The sequence below is a fragment of the Papaver somniferum genome, chromosome 6 (assembly GCF_003573695.1).
Source record: "Papaver somniferum cultivar HN1 chromosome 6, ASM357369v1, whole genome shotgun sequence".
In the NCBI taxonomy this organism is placed as follows: domain Eukaryota; kingdom Viridiplantae; phylum Streptophyta; class Magnoliopsida; order Ranunculales; family Papaveraceae; genus Papaver; species Papaver somniferum.
In genome coordinates, this window is record NC_039363.1 from 113,453,214 (window position 1) to 113,481,108 (window position 27,895).

General features: G+C 36.2%; 2 protein-coding genes and 1 non-coding gene across 3 annotated transcripts; 2 read left to right on the forward strand and 1 right to left on the reverse strand.

Annotated features, from left to right (window-relative positions):
* The first annotated feature begins 8,698 nt into the window (after positions 1 to 8,698).
* On the forward strand, positions 8,699 to 12,122 carry LOC113286061. Its single transcript, XM_026534779.1, has 5 exons — positions 8,699 to 9,151; positions 9,256 to 9,356; positions 9,654 to 9,817; positions 10,054 to 10,167; positions 11,593 to 12,122. The coding sequence occupies exons 1-5, from the start codon at positions 8,766 to 8,768 to the stop codon at positions 11,752 to 11,754; spliced, it is 927 nt and encodes a 308-aa protein (XP_026390564.1). The 5' UTR covers positions 8,699 to 8,765; the 3' UTR covers positions 11,755 to 12,122.
* A 3,322-nt stretch (positions 12,123 to 15,444) lies between these two features.
* LOC113288907 (thaumatin-like protein 1b) lies at positions 15,445 to 17,535 on the forward strand. The gene is made up of 3 exons (XM_026538061.1): positions 15,445 to 15,693; positions 15,859 to 16,549; positions 16,657 to 17,535. Exons 1-3 carry the CDS (start codon positions 15,633 to 15,635, stop codon positions 16,856 to 16,858), a joined length of 954 nt encoding a protein of 317 aa, XP_026393846.1. The 5' UTR covers positions 15,445 to 15,632; the 3' UTR covers positions 16,859 to 17,535.
* A 10,055-nt stretch (positions 17,536 to 27,590) lies between these two features.
* TRNAL-CAA lies at positions 27,591 to 27,674 on the reverse strand. Its single transcript has one exon. It is a non-coding gene; the product is annotated as a tRNA-Leu (tRNA).
* Between the last annotated feature and the right edge of the window lie 221 nt (positions 27,675 to 27,895).

The following is a 27,895-nucleotide window of genomic DNA, read 5'->3' on the forward strand; positions in this document are numbered from 1 at the left end:
TGGCGGGAAAATATTTGCTCTTCACTGGAAGATTTTCTCGATTGCATTTGGACGTGATTTTGTGCGATTCAATCGCTGAAACTTTGTGAAAAGATGTAATATATCATAACAGAGCTGGTATGGGTGATTGTTTCGACTGAATTTGGCTGGATAATCACGTGGAAGAAATCATGGCAACACGGGTTTGAAAATGATATTCACGGATTTTCAGCAAGTTTGATGTGTGCTGCTCGTGTTTGGATGACACTTAGTCATTGAAGATGCGTGTAGAAGCTAAATAAGGGAGTATCAGAAGCTGTTTACGTGTGGAGAATCATTTCAGGGAAGAAAATATTCGGAAAATATTTTCTTTTAACACCGAGTAATGGAGGATCATGGAGAGTTAATGAGCGTGATTTCTTGTCGTTGTTGGGTATAATAGGTTCCCTGGGTGTCCTAGAAGGGGTGTCGAGAGTCTGGGGGGCTGAGGAGAGCCAGAGAAGAAGAAATTCCATTTTTCCCAAACTCAGTTTCTGTTGCTGCTGCTGCTGATGATGAACATGAAGAACACGAAGAACGGACCTGCACCAGCAGTCGTTTTTCTACAGTAATAACGATTCACACCTGTGGGTCGTACATCAGGCAAACCTATTTGCTACAGCGTTTGCGACACAGCTGTAGCAGTCTTATTTTGTCACTGAGGGTCTTAGTTCTCTGGTTTGTAACAAATATAATTGTTACAAACCCGGTTTTATTGTATTTCTCATATTCTCATCATTTGTAAACCATTTTTGAGCATCAATGAAATATTTTGAGAGGTTTTCCAACATGATGAGCGGATAATTCCCTTGTAACCAAGGCAATGGAGGAAGCTATTCACGCAACATAAATGGGTAACTATTTCATTTAATTATATAATTCACCTGATCGCTGCTTTTGCAGAGTTTTAAATTATTTGAATGATTGTTTTAATTATTTGTTATTCAGTTTGATAGGTTATGCTTGGTTTAATCTCTTGATAATATATGCTTAAGGTTTACAAATAATGTTTGAGAATCTATATGATTGATAGTGAATTAAAGATAAAAGAGGACTTAAGAATTGAATAGAGTTTTGAAATATTTATCATTCAATTTTGCATAATAGTGGAATCTAGTGTCTTGGTTACCTCTCGCACCCATTGTTAATATTTTTTGTAATGATATGGTTTTTTTATGATGTTGTAGTAATGAGGTTCAAACTCTCGGACTTGTGAAGATTAAATTTAAAGATTTGATAAAATTATATATACAAAAATATTAACAATGGGTGCGAGAGGTAACCAAGACACTAGATTCCACTATTATGCAAAATTGAATGATAAATATTTCAAAACTCTATTCAATTTTTAAGTCCTCTTTTATCTTTAATTCACTATCAATCATACCGATTCTCAAACATTATTTGTAAACCTTAAGCATAGATTATCAAGAGATTAAACCAAGCATAACCTATCAACCTGAATAACAAATAATTAAGACAATCATTCAAATAACTTAAAACTCTGCAAAAGCAGCGATTAGGTGAATTATATAATTAAATGAAATAGTTACCCATTTATTTTGCGTGAATAGCTTCCTCCATTTCCTTGGTTACGAGGGAATTAGCCGCTCATCATGTTGGAAAACCTCTCAAAATATTTCGTTGATGCTCAAAAATGGTTTACGAATGATGAGAATATGAGAAATACAATAAAACCGGGTTTGTAACAATTATATTTGTTACAAACTAGAGAACTACGACCCTCAGTGACAAAATAAGACTGCTGCAGTTGTGTCGCAAACGCTGTAGCAAATAAGTCTGCCTGATGTACGACCCACAGGTGTGAGTCGTTATTACTGTAGAAAAACGACTGTTGGTGCAGGTCCGTTCTTCGTGTTCATCAGCAGCAGCAGCAGCAGAAACTGAGTTTGGGAAAACTCGAATTTCTTCTTCTCTGGCTCTCCTCAGCCCCCCAGACTCTCGACACCCCTTCTAGGACACCCAGGGAACCTATTTATACCCAACAGCGACAAGAAATCACGCTTATTAACTCTCCATGATCCTCCATTACTCGGTGTTAAAAGAAAATATTTTCCGAATATTTTCTTCCCTGAGATGATTCTCCACGCGTAAACAGCTTCTGATACTCCCTTATTTAGCTTCTACACGCATCTTCAATGACTAAGTGTCATCCAAACACGAGTAGCACACATCAAACTTGCTAAAAATCCGTGAATATCATTTTCAAACCCGTGTTGCCCTGATTTCTTCCACGTGATTATCCAGCCAAATTCAGTCGAAACAATCACCCATACTAGCTCTGTTATGATATATTACATCTTTCCACAAAGTTTCAGCGATTGAATCGCACAAAATCACGTCCAAATGCAATCGAGAAAATATGCCAGTGAAGAGCAATTATTTTCCCGCCAAAATATTTTTTTGAATTTGTGAAGAAGGTCACCCCTTATCCAGTGGTCGTCCCCTTATCTGTTGTTGGAGTCCGAATAACACATTCCCTTGGGGTGCCTTTAGTAATTTTTTCGAGCCGAATTTTCCAAAAAATGTTTATTTTACAAAGGTTCCTACAAACACATAAAACACCAAAATTAGTACAAACTCGAGTGCCAACAATATATAGTATTGAGATCAAATTAAACACAAAAATGTATCTATCAACTTTCCTTGATTGAGTTTAACTCTCAGAGTCGTGTTGAGCTTGTTCATACATATTTCTTACGAAAAAAAACTGGTGGTGTATTTCGGTACCCCCAGTGTTTTCAGAAAACAATTATTAGAAAACTAAGCCAATCCTCAATTACTCTTAGCTTCACTTTCTCACTTACTCTACAATGGTTACAACAAACATTGTTCTCATCCTATGCTTCTCCACTCTATTTTATCGATGTTCATCACAACCATTAGATGTCTATAATCTCACCGTAGTGACCGATGGTTCAGGAGATTATCGAACCACCAGTGAAGCAATAAAGGCCTCTCCATCCTTGAGTAGATCAGCTTATGTGATTCACATTAGAAGAGGAGATTTTAAGGACAACGTTCTGATCCCCCGAACAAGAAGAATCTTGTTTTCAAAGGGGAAGCATGCTAGCAAACTAAACTATATGACATCGTAGTAATGCTGGCGGATTTGGGACCTATGATATAACAACACCTTGTGAGTAGTATTAATTTTTCAGAATAACAATTGCACTGGTCTTGATGGAGCACGTTCATGAATATTCACTTTTTTTTTGCTATGTCCAAAATCTATACCTAAATAATTTCAAATGTTTTTAGAATTCTTTGCATGGATCAGTTAGATCATCTAGTACAGCATGAACTAGAAAAGCATTTTTTTGGCTTCACAACGTAAAGCTACTGTTGGCAGGTGTTACAAGTGAAAACAACCAAATCACCAATCTCATGAATGTCGTGCCAATCAATCCCTTACTCTTTTGATTCAAGAAAGTGATGATTCTTTAACTAAAGACCCCCTGATTTGGAGGAAGTTCACACTTATGGCGAAGTGGGTGAATACCCTTCCGTTTAATTTGATTTTAATATTACACTCGTGGACGAGTTCTTTTCTAGCTGGAAGCTTGATGTAGAACATTCCATATTTAGAGTTTTATATTTTTGGAAGTTTTTTAAGATTAAAATTTCTTATTTGTAAAACTTATTTAATTCTAGGAAATTGTTTATTTTTAGGATTTCTTATTTCCCAAGTTAGAGTCTTAGAGTTATTTTATATTGTTTTCTTTATAAATATATGAGACAAGTCCATTGTAGTGTCTCACATTATTATTCAATCAATATTGATTTTTTCTACAATTCTTCTACTTTTACTATCAAACTTCATTATTCAAGCTTCCGTTCTGCATTAATTACCAATTGGTATGCCAGTATGCACTTGTTTAGTTGAATTTGTTTCCAGTAAAGAAAATATTAAAGTGCTCGAAAATGCTTAAATTAGATATAAAAGGGAAGTATGATAGGTGCTACTTGTTGCAGACCATCCAACAGACCTGGATTAAATTTAGAAGAAATCGTCTTGTGTTCAGTGCCAGCCTCTCTATACTTCTGTCCATGCAATTCACAAAAACAACTTTATTAAAGATCACGACAAGTTTAAAAAAATCAAAAGTTTAAAAACTTGAAAAAATTTATGATTGCTAATAACAAGTCATTATCAATTTCACAGTTCGTTCTGTTTTGTTCAGACTTGCTTGCTCGCAACAACATATAAGACCACTTTTTAGTTGAAGAATTTATTTGAAAATTATGAGGTTTAAAGTTTCTTCGCATGACTTTGCATGAAAGTTCTTCAGAAGGTGAGTTCTTGTTGTTACACACCATATATAAAATCTAGTGTAAATATAAGAAATTTCTGCAAATTGATTCATTTTATTTTATAATAAACCTTAAACCGCAAACTTTGTTGCTTATTTTAGGAAACTTAGTGTGAAATTCGAAAAGACTTTATTGTGAATAAAAGAAATCCATGTGAGATTAAAAGTGCAAAAAACATATGAATTAAAATCCATTTAAATTGAATATTTATATAATTCAAATTATACTCATTTCAATGGTATAACTGTTTTGAGGTTTAAAGAAATCCGTGTCAGATCTGAAATGTAGAAAAGGTGTGAATTGAAATGATATAATTGCTATATAAAATTTTTTCGCCCTCTAACCTCATTTGCCTCCTCATCCATTTGGCGCATAATCTCTATATAAATTTCTTGCTCTTCTTCATACAAGATTTCATCCATTTCCATATCTTCCTCAGGAGAACCAAAATTATGATTCATGGTTAAAAATTAAATTGATGGAGATTAACAGAAAATCGATTGGGTAAAAGAGTCTTGTGATTTTGGAGGATCAAGTTGAGTAATATATATCGAGGGAGAAATATAATTGTTGGAGTGACCATTGGAAAACTATCCTTTGGTGGCATAGTCTAAGTCGCTACCAGTAGAGTTTTATACTTGTGAGGCGAATAATAATCTAGGATGCACTTCGGGTTGCATAAGTCCGGATTTTGAGGATAGCCAGACTTTTGTCAAGTTGCTATCGATTTCCATCACCCGGATCCTATGTTTAATTTGATCATCTGTTTCGATCGTAAATTAGGAAATCAATTATATAAGCTTAATTTATGGGAGGCATATTTGGTTTAAAGTCTTCAATTGAGTTGAAGCAACTCTTAATTGGTGGGATTCCATCTAAGGGAATCAATTGTGCAGAATCGAGCTGGGATTCAAGCGTCGCAAGGAGCGCGACTGTACCTTCATCGGTGGATTTCCTTTTAGGTCTCAACTACTTTCCCGACCGAAGTTAATTGGTAGTAGGCTAGTTTCTGTAGCGGCTTAATACAGTTTGGTGTTCAATCTGGACTAAGTCCCGGGGTTTTTCTGCATTTGCGGTTTCCTCGTTAACAAAATTTCTGGTGTGTATGTTATTTTTTTCCGCATCATATTGTTTATCCTTATAATTGAAATTTCACAGGTTGTGCATTAATCAATCAGAGTAGAGATGTCCGACCTAGTTTGTTGGATACGACTTGATTGATCGTTGGACATTGGTTTTTGGTACCGTCCAAGAACTCTTCTTTGTGATTAGGTTCACAAATTCAATTATGTAAATGTTCTAATCGCAAGAGACATAGAGATATAACTTTAGACACTTTCCTTGATTGAGTTTAACTCTCGGTGTTGTGTCGAGCTTGTTCATACAGAATGCCTACGAAAAAAAAATGGTGGTGTATTTCGGTACCCCCAGTGTTTTTAGAAAACAATTATCAGAAAACTAAGCCAATCCTCAATTACTCTTAGCTTCACTTTCTCACTTAATCTACAATGGACAAACATTGTTCTCATCCTATGTTTCACCACTATATTTTATCGAAGCAATAAAGGATTCTCCATCCTTGAGTAGATCAGCTTATGTGATTCACATTAGAAGAGAAGATTTTAAGGTCAACGTTCAGATCCCCGAATAAGAAGAATCTTGTTTTCAAAGGGGAAGCATACTAGCAAACTAGACTATAAGATATTGTAGTAATGCTGTCAGATTTGGGACCCATAATACAATAACACTTGGTGAGTAGTTTTAATTTTTCAGAATAACAATTGCACTGGTCTTGATATAGCACGTTCATGAATATTTATTTTTTTGTTTTTGTTATGTCCAAAATCTATACCTAAATAATTTCAAATGTTTTTAGAATTCATTGCATGGATTAGTTGGATCATCTAGTACAACATGAACTAGAAGAGCATTTTTTTAGCTTCACAATGTAAAGCCACTGCCGGTAGGTGTTACAAATGAAAACAACCAGATCACCGATCTAATGAATGTCGTTCCAATGAATCTCACATTCTTATGATTCAAGCAAGTGATGATTCTTTAACTAAAGACCCTCCTTGATTTGGAGGAAGTTCACACTTATGGTGAAGTGGGTGATTACCTTTCCGATTAATTTTATTTTAGTATTACACTCGTGGACGAGTTCTTTTCAAGATGGGAACGGCGGCGCAAAGGAAGAGAGGGGGACCGTAGGGTTTTTAAAGGGTACTCGACCGGAGGGACTTTTCGGTTTGATTATAATATTCCATAATTAGAGTTTTATATTTTAGGATTAAAGTTTTTCATTTGTAGAACTTGTTTAATTATAGGAAATTGTTTATTTTTAGGATTTTTTATTTCACAAATTAGAGTCTTAGAGTTATTTTATACTATTTTCTCTATAAATATGAGACAAGTCCACTATAGTTTCTCACATTATTATTCAATCAATATTGATTTTTTCTACAGTTATTCTACTTTTATTATCAAAATTCATTGTTCAAGCTTCCGTTCTGCATTAATTACCAATAAGTATGCCAGTATGCATTTGTTGAGGTGAATTTGTTTCCGGTGAAGAAATTATTAAAGTGCTCGGAAATGCTTAAAAATTAGATATAAAAGGGAAGTATGGGATATAGGTGGTACTTGTTGCAGACCATCGAACGAACCTGGATTAAATTTAGAAAAAATCGCCATGTGTTCAGTGCCATCCTCTCTACACTTCCGTCCATGCAATTCATAAAAATAACTTTATTAAAGATCACAACAAGTTCAAAAAAATCAAATTTTTAAAAACTTGACAAAATTTCCGGTTGTTAATAACAAATCATTATCATTTTCACAGTTCGTTATGTTTTGTTCAGACTTGCTTGCTCGCAACAACATATAAGGCCAATTTTTAGTTGAAGAATTTATTTGAAAATTATGAGGTTTAACATTTCTTCGCATGACTTTGCATGAAAGTTCTGCGAGTCAGTGTTGTTACACACCATATATAAAATCTAGTGTAAGTATAGGAAATTTTTGTAAATTGATTCATCTTATTTTATAAGAAATCTTGAACCGCAAACTTTGTTGCTTATTTCAGGAAATTTAGTGTGAGATTCGAAAAGACTTTATTGTGAATAAAATAAATCCATGTGAGATTCAAAGTGCTAAAAACGTATGAACTGAAATCCATTTAAATTGAATATTTATATTATTCAAATTATATTAATTTCAATGATATAACTGTTTTGAGATTTAAAAAAATCCGTGTGAGATCTGAAATGTAGATCTCAGATCTCATTTGCTACATAAAGTTTTGCCGCCCTCTAGCCTCATTTGCCTCCTCATCCATTTGGCGCATAATCTCTACGTACATTTCTTGCTCTTCTTCATATAAGGTTTCATCCATTTCCATATCTTCTTTTGGAGAACCAAAATTATGATTCATGGTCAAAAAACTAAATTGATCGAGATTAAGAGAAAATCTATTGGATAAAAGAGTCTTGTGATTTTGGAGGTTGAAATTGAGTAATATATATCGAGGGAAAAATATAACCGTTGGAGTGACCATTGGAAAACTATCCTTTGGTGGTCTAGGCTAAGTCGCAAGCAGTAGAGTTTAAAACCTAACGATTGGAATTTAACCGCCAGCGTCTTAATGACGCTTCTTCTTCGAACTCACAGTTCATTTTACCATAATGGAAAATCCATTTTACCCATCAAAGATGACTTTCAATAGATTTCATTTGATAATTCTCATAGGACCTGTGCGTTTGGATATCGGAAGCAGAAGCCGGAAGCAAATCTATTTTGTTCTCCAAGAAGTTAGGTCCTGTTTGGTATAGTTTTCAAAAACAGTTTTCTGTTTTTAAAAACAGAGAAAACAGAAAACAGGAGAAAACGCGTTTGGTAAGGACATTTTCAGAAAATGTTTTCTATCTGTTTTCTGTTTTTAAAAACAAAAAAATGAAAACAAAAAATTATTGTTTTCTGTGTTTTCTCTTTTTTTCTTTTCTTTATTCTTTTCTTCTTTTCAGAACAAAGTAAGAGAAGGGGAATGACTGCAAGTGAGTCATGGCTAATATCACTATCTCTTAGACGAATCTTTACATTTGATCCGATTTAGTTGGTTTTCCTTGTTTTCAAAAACAGTTTACCAAACAATTTTTAGAAAATGAAAACAAGGAAAAAAGGGTATGTTTTTAAAACAGTGGAAAACTATTTTTGAAAACTGTTTTTCAAAACTGTACCAAACAGGCCCTTAACTTTTTGAAATCCCCTCCCCAAACTGACTTCTGGTGGGCCTTTGACACGCGTACAACAGCTTCATCCATTCTCTTTACCCTTCTACCCAAATTTCCAGAGTTTCCCTCTCTACTCTTCAAGCTTCTCAAAGCTCTCACCAGTTACCAAGAGATAGAGAAGAGATGGCTCAGTTGGTAAAACCATTCATAAGAACACACAACCCATTAATATCTTCATCCTGTTACTCATCAATCCTTCGTTTTCTCACAACTTTCTTCCCAGATAAATCCACCTATTCTTCGTCAATCCACAACAACCACCACCAACAGCGACGGCGGCAACTTACTAGCTTCATTACACTTCCTCTCTGTAACAGAAAATCTGAATTTAAATCACATGCTTTGAAATTACCTGATTCTACATTACTAGAAGGAGATGAAAGTGATTCTTCTTCTGCTTCTGATTATAATAAGAGTAGAAATGAGAAGAAAAGAGAAGCTCGTAAAGCTGTTAAATGGGGAATGGAACTTGCGACTTTCTCTTTGTCTAAAATTAAGCGAATTGTTAGGTATTATTTCAATTAATAACCCTAATTATCTTTTATTTAGCTATTTTCAGTTTCAACCTTATCTGTTGTTTCTCGATGTTTAACTTTGAACTGGGTTGTCTCAGAATCGCGTCACTGGAGGTAGAAGTTTACGAAGCTATCATGTTAGTCAAGAGATTGGGTGCAGATGTTCGAGAAGGCAAACGAAGACAACACAATTATATTGGTCAGTAGTTAAGAATTGAGAATTCCCAATTAGTACAGTAATCATGTTTATCAACATTCAGAAATAGGTACTTCATTTTAGGAATAGGTGCTTCATTTTATGTATCATCGGAATGTCTTCGGTATCTTGGCGAACTCTTTAGGGTAGGTTGTACTAATTCTATCAGTCCTATTAATCTGATGAATGTTAAAATGTGTAGTTGCTCTCACTTGCGGTGAGCATGCTTGGTGAAGTTTCTATTATTGAAAACTATAGTTAAGCTTTTTAGCTGATTTTTTTTCTCTCACTGCGTATTAGGGAGATTACTGCGGAATGTGGATGCTGAATTGATGAATGCTTTAATTCTGGCTACAAAAGATGGTGATATGGATACGCTGGAAGCTTTATCTGGCCTAGCAACTAAAACTGACACAGAGGATGAGCCAACGTTGGAAGATTCTGAATCTGAGGAAGAAGAGGAGGTAGGATACGTTTCACTAGTTGGCATAGAATGGTGTCCATGCAACTGTCTAAAATTATGTGATTGAACTTTTAATTCAATATGGAGCCTGCTGAAGGCAGTCCGCAAAGCTCAACCTTTAGCTAGAAAGAAAGCACAAAGAAAAAACACACACCATTCAACATAAGCTAACTCTTAGAATCTTGTTTACTTTAGCTATTCTCGACAGATGATCTTTGCATCTTTGTTCAATTTCAGGAGTCAGATCCATACTCTGACCTAGCAACAACATGGTGTGAAGGGCTGATGAGTAAGGACTCCGATGTTACAACTGAAGTTTATTCCATTCACAGCGTTGAATTTGATCGTCAGGTAAATTAACCACAAAATCTCTTATGTAATTGTCTGAGTAGCATATCACAAGTTTCTCATCAATGAATTGCCAAAACAGTTAAAGGTCCTGACAAATTGTGTTTCATCACTCATAAGCATTATCTTCTAGTTGTATTTTTAATTCGTTTCTGCGGAATACATGATATTTGTGAACTCTAAAGTTTACCTTGTAATTCTCCATCAAACATGAAACTACCCGTCACTTCTATACCTAGAATTTCTCCTTAGATGCTCCCTGTAGGACATGGTTTTCGGTATTATAGTTTAAAAAGATCATTTTAACATCAAAGAAGTTGGTCCGGTTCACTTTTATGCCACTGTGTATATGGAGGGGATGGAAGGATGCCGTTTCTAAAGCAAGTATGGAAGTAATTGATTGAGGGTTATAGAAGGCCTGTTGTTCTTCTTTTTAGGCGCATCGCCATATTCCCTCTCATGGAACTAATGCTACTTTTGCATCCATTCAGTCCTAATTTCCTGCACATTGGTATACGTTGGACTGGAGACAATGTTAGTTCTAAAAGCCCTATATTGCTTGAATCTACGTCACTACTCGGGTTTATTGGACGTTTTTTCAGTTTTTGATCATCCAATCACTATTAGATGTGTAAATTATAAAGCATAATGACAATAAATCTGAAGTAGAACTCAAGACTAAGGTACTACTTTTTCTTTGAATTGGCTACTAGAGAATACTTGCTAGATAGCAAAATGAGAAGACAGGAAAATAGAAGAGCAAGTCAGGATGGCACTTTCTAAACTTGAATAACTGAAAAAGCTGTTGGTAACATATATAAATCATTGTTTGATTGTAAATTATTGCTTTGCAGTCCATGTTATTTAGTGTTTCTTTACCAACCCAGTGTCTCTGTTCTAAGCATTTAGCCATAAGTTAGCTTCCTGCACATTCACATACCATTAGTTTTTATATCAAGAATATTTATTGAGTTTCGAAATGTGTATTTACCCATTACATATATTCAATAAAAGTATCCGTATCTTCCTATTGAAATACCATATATGTCATTTGTTTGATCACCTCATGTTGTGATTTGTTTGGCTCATGGTATGCTTTATTGTTTTAATGCCTGTTCAGTTTGATACTCACTAGACATGAACTTAAAATACTACCCTAATGCTACTATTTAGGTTGGTCTGTACTTCGCATTTGATATTGACTCAAGCGCGGAACTAATTGTTTGAAGTTGATTCACTAATGGTCTCCCATGCTACTTATAAGTATCATAGCATCACTGTTGTTTCATCATTCGTTCTGAGTGCTATATGGATCGCGTGATGGAGTACCACATGAGAAAAATGATGTAGGAATCATACTACGTTGCTTTAACTGTCTAGTTTCTTTTCTTGCTCAAACATTAAATCTCTTGAGGTGCCCTGTATCAGGAATTACGAAAACTTGTTCGAAAAGTACATTCTATTGAAGAACGCCAGCTCAATAGTGAGAATGAAGGCACTTCTGATAAGGCATTGATTGGGGCAAGGAAATCACTCTTTGATTTCCTTCATTCTCTTGCGAAGCAAATGCCATCTGATTTAAGTTACTGAATCACTTTCACACAGCTAATTCTTCTTTATCACTGAGGCTAGATTTCTAGAGGGAATCAATCCACTGATAACCCCGTCCAGATGTGACCGTCCAATCCCTTCAGTCATTCGTGGTCCTTATGGAATATTTGGTATTTATCCATTATCCTGAAGCTTGAAAAGGTATGTACTAATTTTATTTGGTAAGTTTTATCTTCGTTAGGAAGTTTTGTTACCCTCAATAGATCTAAATATTTTAGTTCAGATTAAGATCTCCAAGTCCAAGGTGCATAAAGACCCAAAATTAAGATTCATTTCTTTGTAAACTATATGTAGAAGAACTCATCCTCAAGTATCAAAAATTTGTTGCAGTAAAATTATTTTGTCGATGTTTACAGTGTCGAAACCCATGATTTTGGCTATTCATGTTGGCTCTTGCACTCTTGCTTAATAAAGAAAGTGCCTTTCATGACTGACTAGCCTGCATGAACTAAAGATAGCTAAAGGCTAGGAAGTCTTCTATTTGAATTATAATTAATTAGAACCTGATTCGCCATTGAAATACTAGCTTGAGTCTTAGCTAATCTGGTCATTCAGAAACGCGCTTAACGGTGATAATTGCTTATTAAAGATGGTAGTATAGGAAGAGTTAAATGAATTAGGACAGTCTGGTGTGAATTTAGATACACTAGAATGTGTGAATAAAGTCATCCTAGAGTGTTGGGTGCTAAAACATCTGAATGTGGGGGTAGTTGTGTAGTATCTTTCAGATCCAACCCTACCATCCTAGTCATAACCTTGTAGGAGTGAGGAACAAATGGATAATAACAACTGAACAACTACAAAACCAGATCTTATACGTACACTACACCCTACATCAACACACCACACCATGTCTAAACCCCACTGTATTGCTACTAAGCTGCACCACCAAATCTTATTTAATGCTCCCCATTTTTGAAAAAGAGATACTGTCACATTTTTAATTTGGCTTATTTTTAGGCTAAAATGAAAAAGTAATAGTATCTCTTTTCCAGAATCGGGGGAGTACTACTAAGTAATAGGAGGCACTACTCTGCAAAAAAATCAACTTAAGAAAAAAAAAGTGTCTTATAGTGCACTATCTAAGTAATTCGTGTAGAGTTAACCCCCTACTTAATATTGTGGGGTTTGGGTTGGACCATGTTTTAAATGGTGTTTCCTGTCCAGAGCTTAGCCACCATAATAGGAAACTAGAGAGAAGGTTCATGATCGGTTCTTGGAGTTATCAAGCATTTATAAGTGTACGATTCTTGCATTCAACGGAAAGAGATAGATGGATTGCATAAGTTTCTTCTGTACCAGATACATATAAGATCATGATCAGCGCTGGCCTGCCAAGATTGGGCACCCTCTTAGGCATTGCATGTCGTGGTCATATATTTTTCTGACGGATGATCCCAAAGGATATACCACAGTATCCAACTCCATCATCCATGCAGTTGAATACAAGAGACAACAGGTTAAATATCTATCGTAGTCCATAATTGATATAGTTAAGTAGACTACCATGAAAAAGATCAGATAAAATAGTTAAAAACAGAGCTAAGCATTGTCATTTAGTCTGATCGGTCCTTTTCATAAAACTTAGATAAAGAAACAAACAAGAGCAACATAATCAGGATTTGCTTATACATACCTGTATGGTACTGTATTATACACTAATGAACTTGTGATTCTTTAAAATAAATTATACACTAATGAACTTGTGATTCTTTAAAATAAAAAAGAGGCAAGGATTCTAGTTCTTTTGTAAAAATATATAGGGATAGGGATTTCATTTACTTTTTAGAAAATATCTTTGCCGGTTTGGTCGTAATAGCCTAGATATTTAATGCAAACCAGCACCAGGGAAACAGTATATCTGCTTCACAGTACTGCTGTGAGTGTGATAGACATTAAAGGTTGGAGATATTTGCGGGTGAATATGAAGGGGAAATATCACAGAAAGAGCAAGATGCTATGAATTTGTGTTTCCGTCTATTATTAATAGACCGCATGAAAAATTCTCAAATTGGTTGATGAGAATATTACAGGCAGCACTCATATCCCGTGATCTTTACACCTTTCCCTCAGTTGTCCATTGGATGCTAGATGGCCCCTCCCTAATGTTCTTCCTCTCTCAAGCCTTTAAATTATTGTCCCAAAGGAGTATCCGCGGCAAGTCGCACAAAGAGCTCCCAATTCTTATCCCGCCCAAAAAGGATTTCATGGACGGTCCGCTAAAATACTTGGACTGTTTTCTTTTGGACACAGAATTTTGATCGGAAAAAGGTGAAAAGGTCAACTTCTGGATGTCTCTCTCGATAGTGAACATCGTCCACTACACTGACACTGTTGCAATCACTTCAGTAGGAGTTTTACAGATAGAGAGGAACCTTAGACTACAATGGTTTTGTTTTAATGGTCATCATTCTATTTTATTAGTTATACAGGAAAAGATGGGGGCGTTTTATGTTTTTATAATATTGGATATCTGGTGACTCAAGGGACGTTTCACTACAGGTACTACTATTCTGGGAGAGTTGCCTCGGAGCAATTGATCAGCAAGTTGAGAGGAGGATATGTTATTGTACTGAAATCTATAAACAAATGGAACATCCAGGTGACTGAAGGGTCATTTTGATACACAATCTATTTGAATTTGTGGATCATGATGTCAACCTGAGCTTGTTAAGTGTGAACGTGTGATTCTTGATATATCAAGCTAAACAAGAAAAGATAAGAAACCAGGTCAAGTAGTAATATGTGGGCTGGTTAGACTCGTTTTCTTATTATTTGGAACCAGCTACAGCTAGTACTAATAGTAATAGGTGTGTGCAAAAATGACTTATTTATGTATTTTTCTTGATACTATTCGTAAAGAATTTGAGAAGAAAAATAAGTCATTGCAATTTAATTATTCGTAGTGTTTGACGAACAAACGTGGATAAAATTTAAGAGTAATTAACGGAGTCTAATGCAACGAACGTGGCTAACTAACTGTAGAGAATGAACCAGGTAGGAATATAACCCAGTTTCTAGATTTGAATTGTTTTAACTGAAGAGTCAATTGTTGCTGGCCATACTTGACTTAGTGCCAACCTGATCCTTCCCGCACTTACCATTTCAAACTATGGAAAAGGTGCTCGGATATCACCCCGGAACAGAAAAAAAGACACGGAAACGGGTAATCTGAACACGAAATCTGTTTAGACTTGAACCATATTCCTTTTGATGTGTTAAAAATCAAAATGGTTTCTACTTCCAAGTGTTTAAGATGGGCAAGGAATGCGAAATGTCCAAACTTGAAACTCATGATACATCACCTTCCTTGTTTTATCATCCAACTAATTCCTGTCCTGACACTGAAATTAGACCAAACTTTATAACGCTGCAGAAGACTACTGCAAATTCAGTTTTACATTGAATTCAACATATACGTTACTACTCATAGAATCTGTTGCCATGCAAAATATCTTCTTCTTCTTCTTCTCTCATCAGAAGCAACAGAGCCTCTGAGCAGCTAAGAAGATATTTTTTTTCATTTTCTTAGTGGTCGGATACATACAAAAAAACAGAGTCTTATTGAATACCGCCTGAATCTGCCGACATCATTGCTTGAATTGGTTAAGTCGGTGGGACCACTATATATATATATACAGTAACATGTGCTCCCATACGCCATCCCATCCCATTTTACTCGTCATCCTTTCTCTATAAATCCTCCTCCCAACTTCTCAATTTAAAAAAATCTCTCCCTGTTCTGTTTTTTTTTACTCCCAAAGACAGAAACAGAGTTTGGTAACCGACTCTACTTAGCTTCTTCTTCTTCCTCCCATTCTTCCAATTTTTCTCTCTACATTTCTCAGCTAAATCAAATGGCTCGAGGGAACCGCTTTATTGCCTTAATTTCCTTTTTGTTGATCCTTAATGTTTCAGGTTAGTGTTCGTGTTCATATACTCTGTTTCTTATTGGACTTGATTACTCTGTTTCTTCCTTCTCTGCATCACCTTTTTAAGACATACTTTCGAAAGAAATTTTAGTTTAATTATATGTTTGATTAATAAGAAGTTTTCTAATGTTAAATTTTTTGATGTTTTCAGGGGTATTGTCGGTTACGTTTACTATGATAAACAAGTGCAGTCAAACAGTATGGCCAGGAATACTATCAAGTGCAGGAATATCTCCACTTGACACAACAGGGTTCGCATTACAGAAAGATGAATCAAGAATTGTTACCGTTCCAACGTCGTGGTCAGGTCGGTTATGGGGTAGAACTCATTGCAGTCAAGACTCAACAGGGAAATTTTCTTGCATATCAGGTGATTGCGGTTCAGGAAAAGTAGAATGCTCTGGAGGCGGTGCAACACCACCGGCTACACTAGCTGAATTCACATTAAACGGTGCAAACGGACTTGATTTCTACGACGTTAGTTTGGTAGACGGTTATAATCTGCCCATGTTGGTGGTTCCAGAAGGTGGAACAGGTGGGAATTGTAGTACAACTGGTTGTGTAGTCAATTTGAATGATCTTTGTCCTACTGACTTGAAAGTAACGAGCGAAGAAGGTAGCCATGTTGCTTGCAAAAGCGCTTGTGAAGCCTTCGGTGATCCTCAGTATTGTTGTAGTGGCGCATATGGAAATCCTAACACCTGCAAACCATCTGCTTACTCTGAATTCTTCAAGAATGCTTGTCCTCGTGCTTATAGTTACGCTTACGATGATGGAACCAGCACTTTCACCTGTGCTTCTGCGACTTATGTTATCACTTTCTGCCCTCCATTATCCACCAGGTAAATTTACAACCGCCAATTTTCACAGTTGGTAATGTTTATTATTTACCGTTTAAATTCGCATTCATCAATTCGGTATTGATCATTGTTTTTCTATGTTGTTGCAGTAAAAAAGCCACGAAATATCCAGAGGCAGCAGAGTTGCCGTTGTACAACTCAACAATGACATACTTAGGCGGTGGCGAAAGTTTAGAGGACGGCGGTGTATCATCATCCTCAGCCATGCGCGTCTCATTCCTGCAATTCCTTGGCGGTGCCGTCTCTCTTTTCATTTTATTATCATCATCTGCAATTTGGAGGTCAATTTAATTGGCCTTTCGGATCAAGAACCTTCACCCTTCCCAGAAAAACTAAACAAAAGAACCAGAAACATGTTGTATCATGTGCGGTGTGCCTCTACATGGCTGCTTTTTGGATCGTTATGTGGGCTTGGGCCTAACTGAAACAAACAAACAGAAACTGGTCTTTCCGTGAGTTTGGCACTGGAGTGACGGCACTCTCAGAACTGGACAGGACCAAGGCTTATCACTATTTTTGGCAAAGTGATAGCAAATTTGATCATATACATACTTTTGAAATTTTATGTGGTGAAGGTGGAATTTGACGATGATGATGATGATTGATGGATGTAATAACATTATACGCAATAGATTCTAATATATACAGCGAATTCGCATTACAAGTCGCAGTCATATTCAGAGTGATCTGAAAGAGTTAAAAGCCAGTGATTTTTTTAGTTTAGCTGAAGTGATATTTTTTATATATTTTTGTGTGTGGAGCTAAAATCAAGTGGGGATTTATTTATTTTGTTATTTTGGTGTAGTTTCGAAGTTGTGAGAGTTTTCCTCCATGGATTGTGTATTTGTTGTCCATCACTGATAGGTATATGTGAGGTGAGGTGAGGTGATGTAATGAACCATTAACGCCTGTAAAAGCAGCCAAAAATCGCAATATCTATATGTAAATTGTACTCGTTTATTTCTCTACGTTTTTCTTTTTTCGTAAATGCAAATAAGGATACTGTTTATATAATAAGTACAAACAGATAATATGATTTAAGTTAATCCATTTCAATGACGATTGAAAGTCTCGTACGAGCTAGCTAATACCAGTTTGGACTGGTGGGTGGTGATGTACTACTAGTATTCGTTTGTTTAGCTACTTTTGTGAAGATTACGCGTTAATTAGCTTAATATAACTGGATTTAACCCACCAAACTTTGTGTCCGATTGGTGTCATGCAGCAGCTCATTGTTGATTAAGATGTATAACCTAACTAGTACTATCATTTCTTTTCGTTTAGACATTCTTTTTTTCCTATCTATGAGAACCCCCTCCTCTTGTGTTCAAGTTTTGGTCAACCAATTTTACTAGTTGTTGGCTTACTCATTGCGTTATGACAAGTATTTTTTTTTCTTAATTGGTAAATAAAAAGTATGATAGTGACGAGTTTCGAGCTCAGGTGAAACCGCCAAACCGGCCACTGTCAGTTGAGATAAAGGTTTTTGTAAACGCAAGAGAGGATGATTTCGTCCACAACAATGCTGATCAAAGGTAAAGAAGATAACATCTAGTTCGTGAAGATGCTCTAGTTGGTCCCTGCTTAAAAGAGAAAACCAATTTGATTGAAATGTCATTGCCAATGTGTGTAATCCAATTCATGAAAAAAGTTATAAATGTTCTCAAAAAGATAGTGGTGTACAAAACCAACAGACCGATCTTACGTGGTGCCACATCAACTACAAACGAATCTATCCATAAAAAGTGCCCTATGACCGTAGAATGGCTCCAGATTGTCCACACACATCATATGTGATTAGCTGATCATATGATTCATGTTACCCTTAAAAAGAATGCACTTGCAGGTTGATTTGTTTTTCTTTTGTTTGTCATTTTGATTGAGAGCCTGTTTAACAAGCAGAAGCGGAAGCCAGTATCAATAGTCAAGACGCAGAGGCAACAAAACACATATTTTTGTACCAAGTGGTATTTGTTGGAATCAACAAACACCTATATCATGTTTTTTCATTCTTTCTTGGATCTGCCATATTTAAATCTCACTAAAATTACTTGACTCGTCTGGATCTGGTTCAATGTGTTGTTTTTTAGGTTAAGTGTGACTCAACTGATTCAAAATATACGAGTCAATGACTTGATTCCATGAACCAGAAATATTTTAATCCCTAATTCAAATGTGGCTGAATCAGTGTTAAATCTGAGTCAGATTGTGAATAAAATCTCATCCAAACTAAAAAAATAAACGACGTAACATCTGATCCGTGTCAACACACGGGCCGAATCAGATCCGAACGCCGATACACCCAGCCGCTCATAAGCTTAGTGATCTTCTTGTTGTTGACTTTATGAGCCAAATTTAGTTGCTCAATTAACCTTTTTCTAAGCCAAGAAATGTAGTCATACCTAGTATTAATGCAGTCGGGGAAGTTCTTCAAAGAATTACAGAAATTAAATAATCTAAATCTCCAATCAAATAATTAACCTCATGTTTTATTGGAATTCTTGGATAACCTTGCACGGTTGCACCAATCAAGCATGAGACATGACACTATCTTCTTGTCAACTTTGTGGACTAGAGCTTATTGATAATAGACTAAACACGATAATTAAGCCTTGGAAGACGACCTAACTTTGATTCCATTGATTATTATTTGTCTGCCTTCAAACAGAACTGTGTCTTAATGTGATTATCCATCTAATAAGTATGCGGCAATTCTTCTTACCAACTGTTGCTGTCAAGTAAGGAATTTCGAAGAGTTTCGTAACTTGACCAACTTTACGCCAGAAAAAAAATGCGATGTTTTTTGATTCTTTACTTGTGCCCTTTCAACTGTGTCTTAATGTTCAAGGTTATTAATTAAGTTAATGCAAGTCTATCTTGGCATACTAACTCAGGTTTTAAGTTAACAAGACCGGAAAAAAAAGAAAAGCATCGAAACTGCAAGATAGTGGAATGCAGAGAGCCCAGTGTTAAATAGTGCAGTGCTAATGTGCTACATAGCTGAACAACAAATGCTAAATGCGAGAGAAGAATCTTCTCTTTGGCCCAAAAACAATTTGAGATGATAAGATACAAAGCCTATTTAGGTGCTGATATTTTAGAGAAGACAGTACCCATGTTCGGTTATACAAATCCTGTCAAAAGGCTTAGACATAGAATGGCAAAACTTTAGATACATAATGGAGCTTAACTTTATATCTTGGTTATCACTTATCAGTTATCATCTCTTTTATCTTTCTGCAAACTTGTTCCTAGATATAAGTATAGCTTCGAACTTTGGTTACTGGTTAGTGTGACAATGCCGAACAAAAAAGAAGAAAAGCAAAAAAGTGTGGATGCATGTATATGCAGCAAAAGCATATCAATGCGGCAAAATCTTTAATCGTATAAAGGAACTTAGAAGAAGGAAAAAAAAGCCGCAGAAGAAAAGAACAAGAGACGAATTAAAATGAAGACGATGTTCAACGTACATTTTTATAGATAAAAAGAAAAAGGAAACGCTATCATGAAAAACCTCTTTACACACACATATACGTAGACAAACAATTAAACTTGTCTCAAGTTGTTATCATACAAAAGCTACAAATTAACAGATAAACATGAGCATAGAGATTCTAATGTAGTTGTGAGAATAATTCTTTGTATCTTCATTGATAGGCAAAAGCCTGATTTATACATGTTTACACAACTAGATAAGGCAAATAGAAGATACACCTAACAACTAGATAAGGCAAATAAAAGATACACCTAACAATATCTAGGATATATACAGAAAGAATATATATGCAGTTACAACCAAATAACAAACACAATAATGTCAAGATATATCATATCTTGACCATATCTTAACACCCCCACCCCCCCACCCCCAGACTCAAGGTGGTGGAGTACACATCTTGAGTGTGGAAATTAAGAATCGAAGACGAGCTGCAGAGTGAGTCTTGGTGAAAAGATCAGCCACTTGAAATTCTGATTTAACATGCGGAAGAGTGATTGTACCTTTCTTGAAATGATGACGAGTAAAATGACAATCTATCTCTATATGTTTTGTACGCTCGTGAAAGACATCATTGTGTGTAATTTGAATAGCATCCTTGTTATCACAATACAGTGGTGTAGGAGCACAAATTAGAATTCCCATATCACGAAGTAGTCACCGTAACCAAATGAGTTCAGATGTGGTGTGAGCAAGTGCTCTATACTCTGCTTCAGCACTTGAACGAGAAACCACACTTTGTTTCTTACTTCTCCATGAAATCAACGAGTCTCCCAAGAACACACAATAGCCTGTAATAGATTTTCTATCCGTAATATCCCCAGCCCAATCGGAATCTGAGTAAGCTTGAAGAGTGAGATCAGACTTTGATGAGAAACACAGACCTTGATGAAGAGACCCCTTGATATATCTTAGAATTCTGAGAACAACTGCATAATGAGTATACCTTGGAGCAGACATAAACTGACTGACTATGTGAACTGCATGACTTATGTCTGGTCTCCTAATGGTCAAGTAATTTAGACTCCCTAGTAGTTGACGATACAGTGTTGGATTAGACAATAGAGTCTCATCTGTAGGACTGTATTTTACATTCAATTCAAGAGGTGTGGCAGTTACCTTGTTGTCAGATAGCCCTGCACGATGTAGAATCTCAGATGCATATTTGACTTGTGATATGAAATAACCAGTGGGTGACATGCCAACTTCAATGCCAAGAAAGTAACTTAAAGATCCAAGATCTTTCATCTTAAACCAATCACTGAGATATGATTTGAATTCAGTAATACCTTGTAGATCACTGCCAGTAATAACCATGTCGTCAACATACAAGAGAAGAATGACAATTCCTTTTTCTGACGATCTGACAAACATAGATGAATCACAGAAGCTTTGTGTAAAGCCATATTGGAGAATTGCATTGCTAAACTTCTCAAACCAAGCACGAGGTGCTTGTTTGAGTCCATATAATGCCCGTCGAAGCTTACATACTTGATTAGGTTCATGAGGCAAACCAGGAGGAGGTTGCATGTAAACCTCTTCTTGTAACTCACCATGAAGAAACACATTTTTCACGTCCATTTGATGAAGCCCACATTGTCGTGCTGCAGCAACAACAAGTAATGTACGAACTGTAACCATTCTGGCCACTGGTGCAAATATTTCTTCATAGTCAACACCATACTCTTGTGTATAACCTTTTGCAACAACTCGTGATTTACATCGTTCAATCTCACCATCTGACTTGGTCTTAACTTTATAGACCCATCTGCTTCCAACAACTGATTTTCCAGGAGGAAAGTCCACCATTTCCCATGTGTCTGCCTCTACATGTGCTTCCAATTCATCATCCATTGAATCTTGCCATTCTGGAATGGCTGCAGCTTCTCTGTATGTTTTTGGTTCATAAAATGACAAAATAGAAGACAAGGAACAGTGATAGTCAGCATACTTAGCTGGTGGTCTTTGATTGCGAGGTGGCAAAGAATTTTCTTCAGAATCAGGATCTCGTTCCTGAGTTGCACTGTTAGGTTGAGTCGTAGAGTGGTCTTGGTCATCCGTATTTGGTGGATCAACAACTAGAGGAGATAGACTTTCAGGAGTAGATATAAGAAAAGTGCTAGGATTGGATTCACTAGGAAATGGATCAGAATAAATGAAAGACTCAAAAGATGATGATTTGCTGCTTGGAAGTGACCAGAATGGAACTTTCTCCCAGAATGTGACATGACGAGAGACACGAAGCTTTCTATTAACTGGATCATAACAACGGTACCCTTTTTGTTCAATACCATAACCAAGGAAGACACACAAGACATTCTTTTGACCAAGTTTATGACGTTCACGTTCTGGAAGGAGTACAAAACAAGTTGAACCAAAGACTCGAAGCTCAGAATAGTTTGATTTCTTACCATAGAGACGCTCATAAGGTGACATTCCTCCTATGATAGTTGTTGGCACTTTATTGATGGTGTAGACTGCAGTAAGGACTGATTCTCCCCAGAAATTTGAAGAAACTGAGCCAGAAATTAACTGAGTTCTAGATGTCTCTATAATATGACGGTGTTTACGTTCTGCAACTCCATTTTGTTCTGGAGTTTCAGTATATGACAGTTGAAGAATGGTGCCTTGGGTTTTAAGAAATTCTTTGAATGGATTGGAAATATATTCCCCTCCTTGATCAGCACGAAAAACTTTGATCACTTTACCAAACTGAGTTTTTATCATGGTTGAGAAATCAACATATAACTTAAGAAAATATTCTCTAAAGCTGAATAGATATACCCATGCATAACGCGAATAATCATCAATAAAACTGACATAATACAAAGCACCTCCCTTTGACATAATTGGACATTTACCCCAGACATCAGAATGTATAAGAGCAAAAGGTTCAGTTGAGACAGAAGTGCTAAGATTAAAAGAAAGAGCTGGTTGTTTTGCCAGTCTACAAGAGATGCAATTTGGTTCTTTATCTAACCGAGTATCTCCTAGTAAACCCTTATTGATCATATATGAAAGACGAGAAAAGAAAACATGACCTAACCTAGAATTCCAAGACATGAAGGGAGATATTGACACAGGTGCAGTGGGAGTAGCATCTACGACATGACTTTTAGATTCCGCTGAGAGAGCAAGAGATTGAAGGAGATACAACCGACCAACTCTACGGCATATCCCAACTAGCTTCCCGGTTTTGAGATCCTGTATAGCACAACCAAAAGGAAAACAATATGTGTTATAACCTTGATCACACAGTTGACCAACTGAAATAAGATTCATTGTAATATTTGGAACAAGAAGCACATCTGGTACATAGAAGTTATTTGAATTGTTGACCAAGCCTATATAACTTGCAGTTACTGTTGATCCATCAGCAGTATGAATCTTAGGGGTGATGACAGGATGAAGACTTTCAAAAAACTTTTGATTAAAAGTCATATGGTTTGATGCTCCTGAGTCGAGAAACCATTCTGTTGAATAAATACCTGAGGAGATAGAGAAGGCAAATGCATCTGTAGGGTTGTTACCAATTGAGAGTGCTTGTTTAATCATCTCTTGAATATCAGCAAGGTTTGGTGCTGAACCACCACCAGGTACAACTAATGCAGATGAGGTTGTCGATGTTGCATATGGATCTGTTGCAGATGAAACTGGAGCTGTCGTAAATTTGGTAGGTGTATTGAATTTTTTTCCTCCATTAGCATTGATCCTTCTCATGTTTCTTGAGGTTGGTGAGGTGCAAAATCTAGATGAGTGACCAAATTCCTTACAATACCCACACTTTGTTGTGGGTGTGTCAGGTATTGAGGCAGCAGGTGATGTATTGGCCGATGGGAGATTGCAGTTCCTTGGCAAGTGTCCAAAGGTCTTGCAGTTATGACACTGTACTTGAGACATATCACGTTTCACTTGAGCATTTGAGTTTCTTGGAAAATTGTTAGGGCTGGATCGTGAGGGCACAACAAATACTCCTGATATCTCCAGTGTGATTCTTTTCCTTGTTTCTTCTATAATAAGTTCATACAAAGCAACTTCCACCGTGGGAAGAGGTGAACGATGAAGGACTGATGCCCTAACAGACTCAAACTCATCACGCAAAGCCATTAGAAACTGAACTAAACGTGTTTCCTCTCTATACTTTTGCCACAATTCCAAATCTACGGTCCATATTGGTTCCATGAGTGCTAATTGATTCCAGATTAAAGACATCTCAGAATGAAAAACAGAAATAGACTGATCATGCGATTGTTTCATAGATCTAATATCTTGTTCGAATTTATACCTCTGAGCAAAGTTGATTTGGGTGTACCTTTTCGAAAGAAAATCCCATGCATCTTTGGTTACCTCAAAACTTGTGAGTTGCATGCTTATGGAAGGAATGACTGTGTTTCCAATCCAAGTGAGAATCCTGTGATTGTTAATCTCCCATTCTTCTTTTGGATCCTTTTTCTGTGTTTCATTTTCTTTCCCTTTTTCAACAGAACTGCTTGTTGTAGGTTTCTTTTCTATACCATCGACATACTTCCACATACTCTTTCCTTTAAGAAAACTCCTCATGAGGAATGACCAGTGATTGTAATTGGTTCCATCAAAACGGACAGTGATAGGTTGAGAATCTTCTCTTGACATGATTACTATGTTTTCTCTGGGTTGTATTTTCTCTGGATTGTATTGCAGCGGAAACTGATTCTCAGATCTTTCCTAGCTCTGATGCCATGATAAACATGAGCATAGAGATTCTAATGTAGTTGTGAGAATAATTCTTTGTATCTTCATTGATAGGCAAAAGCCTGATTTATACTTGTTTACACAACTAGATAAGGCAAATAGAAGATACACCTAACAACTAGATAAGGCAAATAAAAGATACACCTAACAATATCTAGGATATATACAGAAAGAATATATATGCAGTTACAACCAAATAACAAACACAAATAATATCAAGATATATCATATCTTGACCATATCTTAACATTAACAAGTGTGCTCAGCAGTTAAGCAAGATTCTGTTAGTCGTTAATCGAAGTGACCTGCTTACTCGCTTGTTCTCAGTTTCACGGAGAGTCTGGAAACCCTAGAACAATAGGTTTATGCAGTGAGTGAGCAATTGACTTCAGTGGAACTATCTCATTTACTCCTACTTGGCTTCGCCCCTGCATGGCTGCATGTACAGGCTAAGCCAGTTAAACCATTGAATTTTTAAGCTGGATGTGATTCTAACGGAATATGCAGTCTCGAAAGGCATAATGCTATATGAACTACATTTGTATTTAAAATGGGCAGAGCCATGCATTAGCACTGTTACCATGGATTGGTTTTTTCCACTTTGACGTTGTAACCCACTGGCTATTAAATCAAAAATGGGAAGCAGCCATGCATTGGCACTGTTAATATCCTGTGTTTTTGTGTTAGAAAGTGGGAGATGATGATTGCATGACTGTTGCTATGGATTGGTTTATTCAACTTTGACGTTGTAACCCACTGCCGTCTAAATCTCAGGCTGATAATCTTAATTTTGTTTAGTTTTCTTCTTTTGAGAAATAAACAAATGACGTTAGTCTTACCGATCAAGAAAAAAACAAATTAAAAAATGAGGTTTGTCTAAAGCACGGATGATGATTACGGCAGACCAAAAGTGACTTCTAAAAATAAAAAAAAATACAGCCCCATAGTATTTGTCTTTTTGACTAAAGAATAAAGATCATGATGCACCGATCACCGATGGAAACACAAGGCGTAAAATAATAATGGTGGAACATCACACTTTGAATATAGAACTATAATTTTGGGCATACCAAAATCTTTCAAGGCATATTGAATGAAGATAAAAAAGGTTGTGAAATAGCAAAATTAGATAACCCCTTAACCCAAAAAAAAATTAATGGCAAATCTGCCCTTTACGTATTAGTGTTAATAATCTTGATTAGTGATTAAATATTTTGTTTAGTGATTAAAATAATTTTCAGAATTATAAGAGTTGTTTAGATGAAAAATTTGAGGAAAAAAAATAATCAAAGTTTTTGTTTGGTTAAGAAGGAGAGAAAGAGAAGGAGAAAGTGAGAAAATTCTAATTCTTGATTCAATGGAGGATGAGGAGGGTCATCATTCATCTAAAAAACCTAGGAAAATACATATCAACTACAACAATGATCCAGAAATGGCTGATTTCTTATATTATGAGAATGATTTTACACCCACTCAAACTCAAGCTCAAACTCAAACACAAACTCAAGATGATGATTTTTATGAGCCAAATCCTGATGATGAAGACATTGATGAGGAACCCAATGCTTCTAATACACAGGTATACTTATATCCTATACTTAATCTCACTTTTATAGCTCTCAATTATCAAAAGTTAGGTTTTTTGAATCATGGTTCGGCGAAACAGGTTGAGGTTCGGCTCACATCTATGAGCCGAATCTACCAATTGATGAACGGTTCGGCTTACTGAATCTGTTTACTGCATGTGCCGAACTGTTTGCTAGACACTAGTTCGGCTTATATGAAAGTTTCATAGTAAGCCGAACAACATCTTGAATAGCTCGGAAAAAAAATAATTACCGGTTCGGCTTATATTTCGAAAATCGTATGAGCCGAACATCAATTTGTTATTTTTTGGGTTAAAATATTATTATTGGTTCGACACATATTGAGAATATCGTAATAGCCGAACCTCATTAATGTGCTAGGTTCGGCACATATTATGATTATCGAATACGCCGAACCCCTATGCATCTCTATCTGTGACTAGGTTCGGCTTGAAATTTCATGAAATTTGATGCCGAACTTTTCATATACACTTACAGGAAGCTTTGTGAAGAACAGTTCGGCTAAAAACGCAACTCAATTTTGAGCCGAACCCAACACTGTAACCGTCATTTAATCGATGAAAAACAGCAAATAGGACATTGGGTTTGTAAAACTTGCTTTCTTATCCTCATTTCCGGAGTTGGAGATGCAGTTGGTTCAATTTCTGGTTCAATTGGTGGTTGATTTTCAGTTTTTACAACTTCATCTTCAATTGGTTCTTCTTCTTCAATTGATGGATTAGAAGACGATTTGGTTTGCCTGTCCCTGCTTTTCTTTGTACGAGTCATTATGTGGTTGAGTTTAATCGACGATCAAATTTTTACGAATCGACAATTAATCACGATGATGAATTTTTTTTTGCAGTAGGGGGGAAGAGTTCGGCTAGAGGAGGAGGAGGAAGAAGAGATGGTAAGGGAAACTGATTTTGATTTTTTAGAAAAATGATTTTAGATTTTTGTATTAAGGGTATATAGGTAATTGAACTACCCATAGGGTACCCCTTATAAGGTCACCCAAGATGGGACTATTGTTTTGTATGCCTAGAAAGATTTTGGTATGCCCAAAATCAGGGTTCCTTTGAATTGATAAATATACAGTAAGAAAACAAAGGACAAGTGTTTTTCACATGAACTGTTCTCCTGTTATGGGTAAGTTGGTAATTTGAAAGGCAAATATTACAAAAAAATCAGAGGAAAAATAAAAAAACAATGTCAGATGTGGGATTTAAACCCACGCCCTCTCTCGAAGACCAGAACTTGAGTCTGGCGCCTTAGACCACTCGGCCAACCTGACTGTTGATGACATTTCTCCGTTAAATAAGTTGATCGCGCACTCCTCCATTAGTTGGTTTACCAACAAAAAGATGTTAGTCGTGGCGGGGCTAAAATGTCAGTTTCACTCTGAACTTGTATTAATCTAAATATTTGAGCAGAGGGCGTACAGTTAAATATCTTGGTCTTTAAACATTCGGAGCAAATTGCCATCAAACTGGTCCGATGGTTATCATGCTCCCT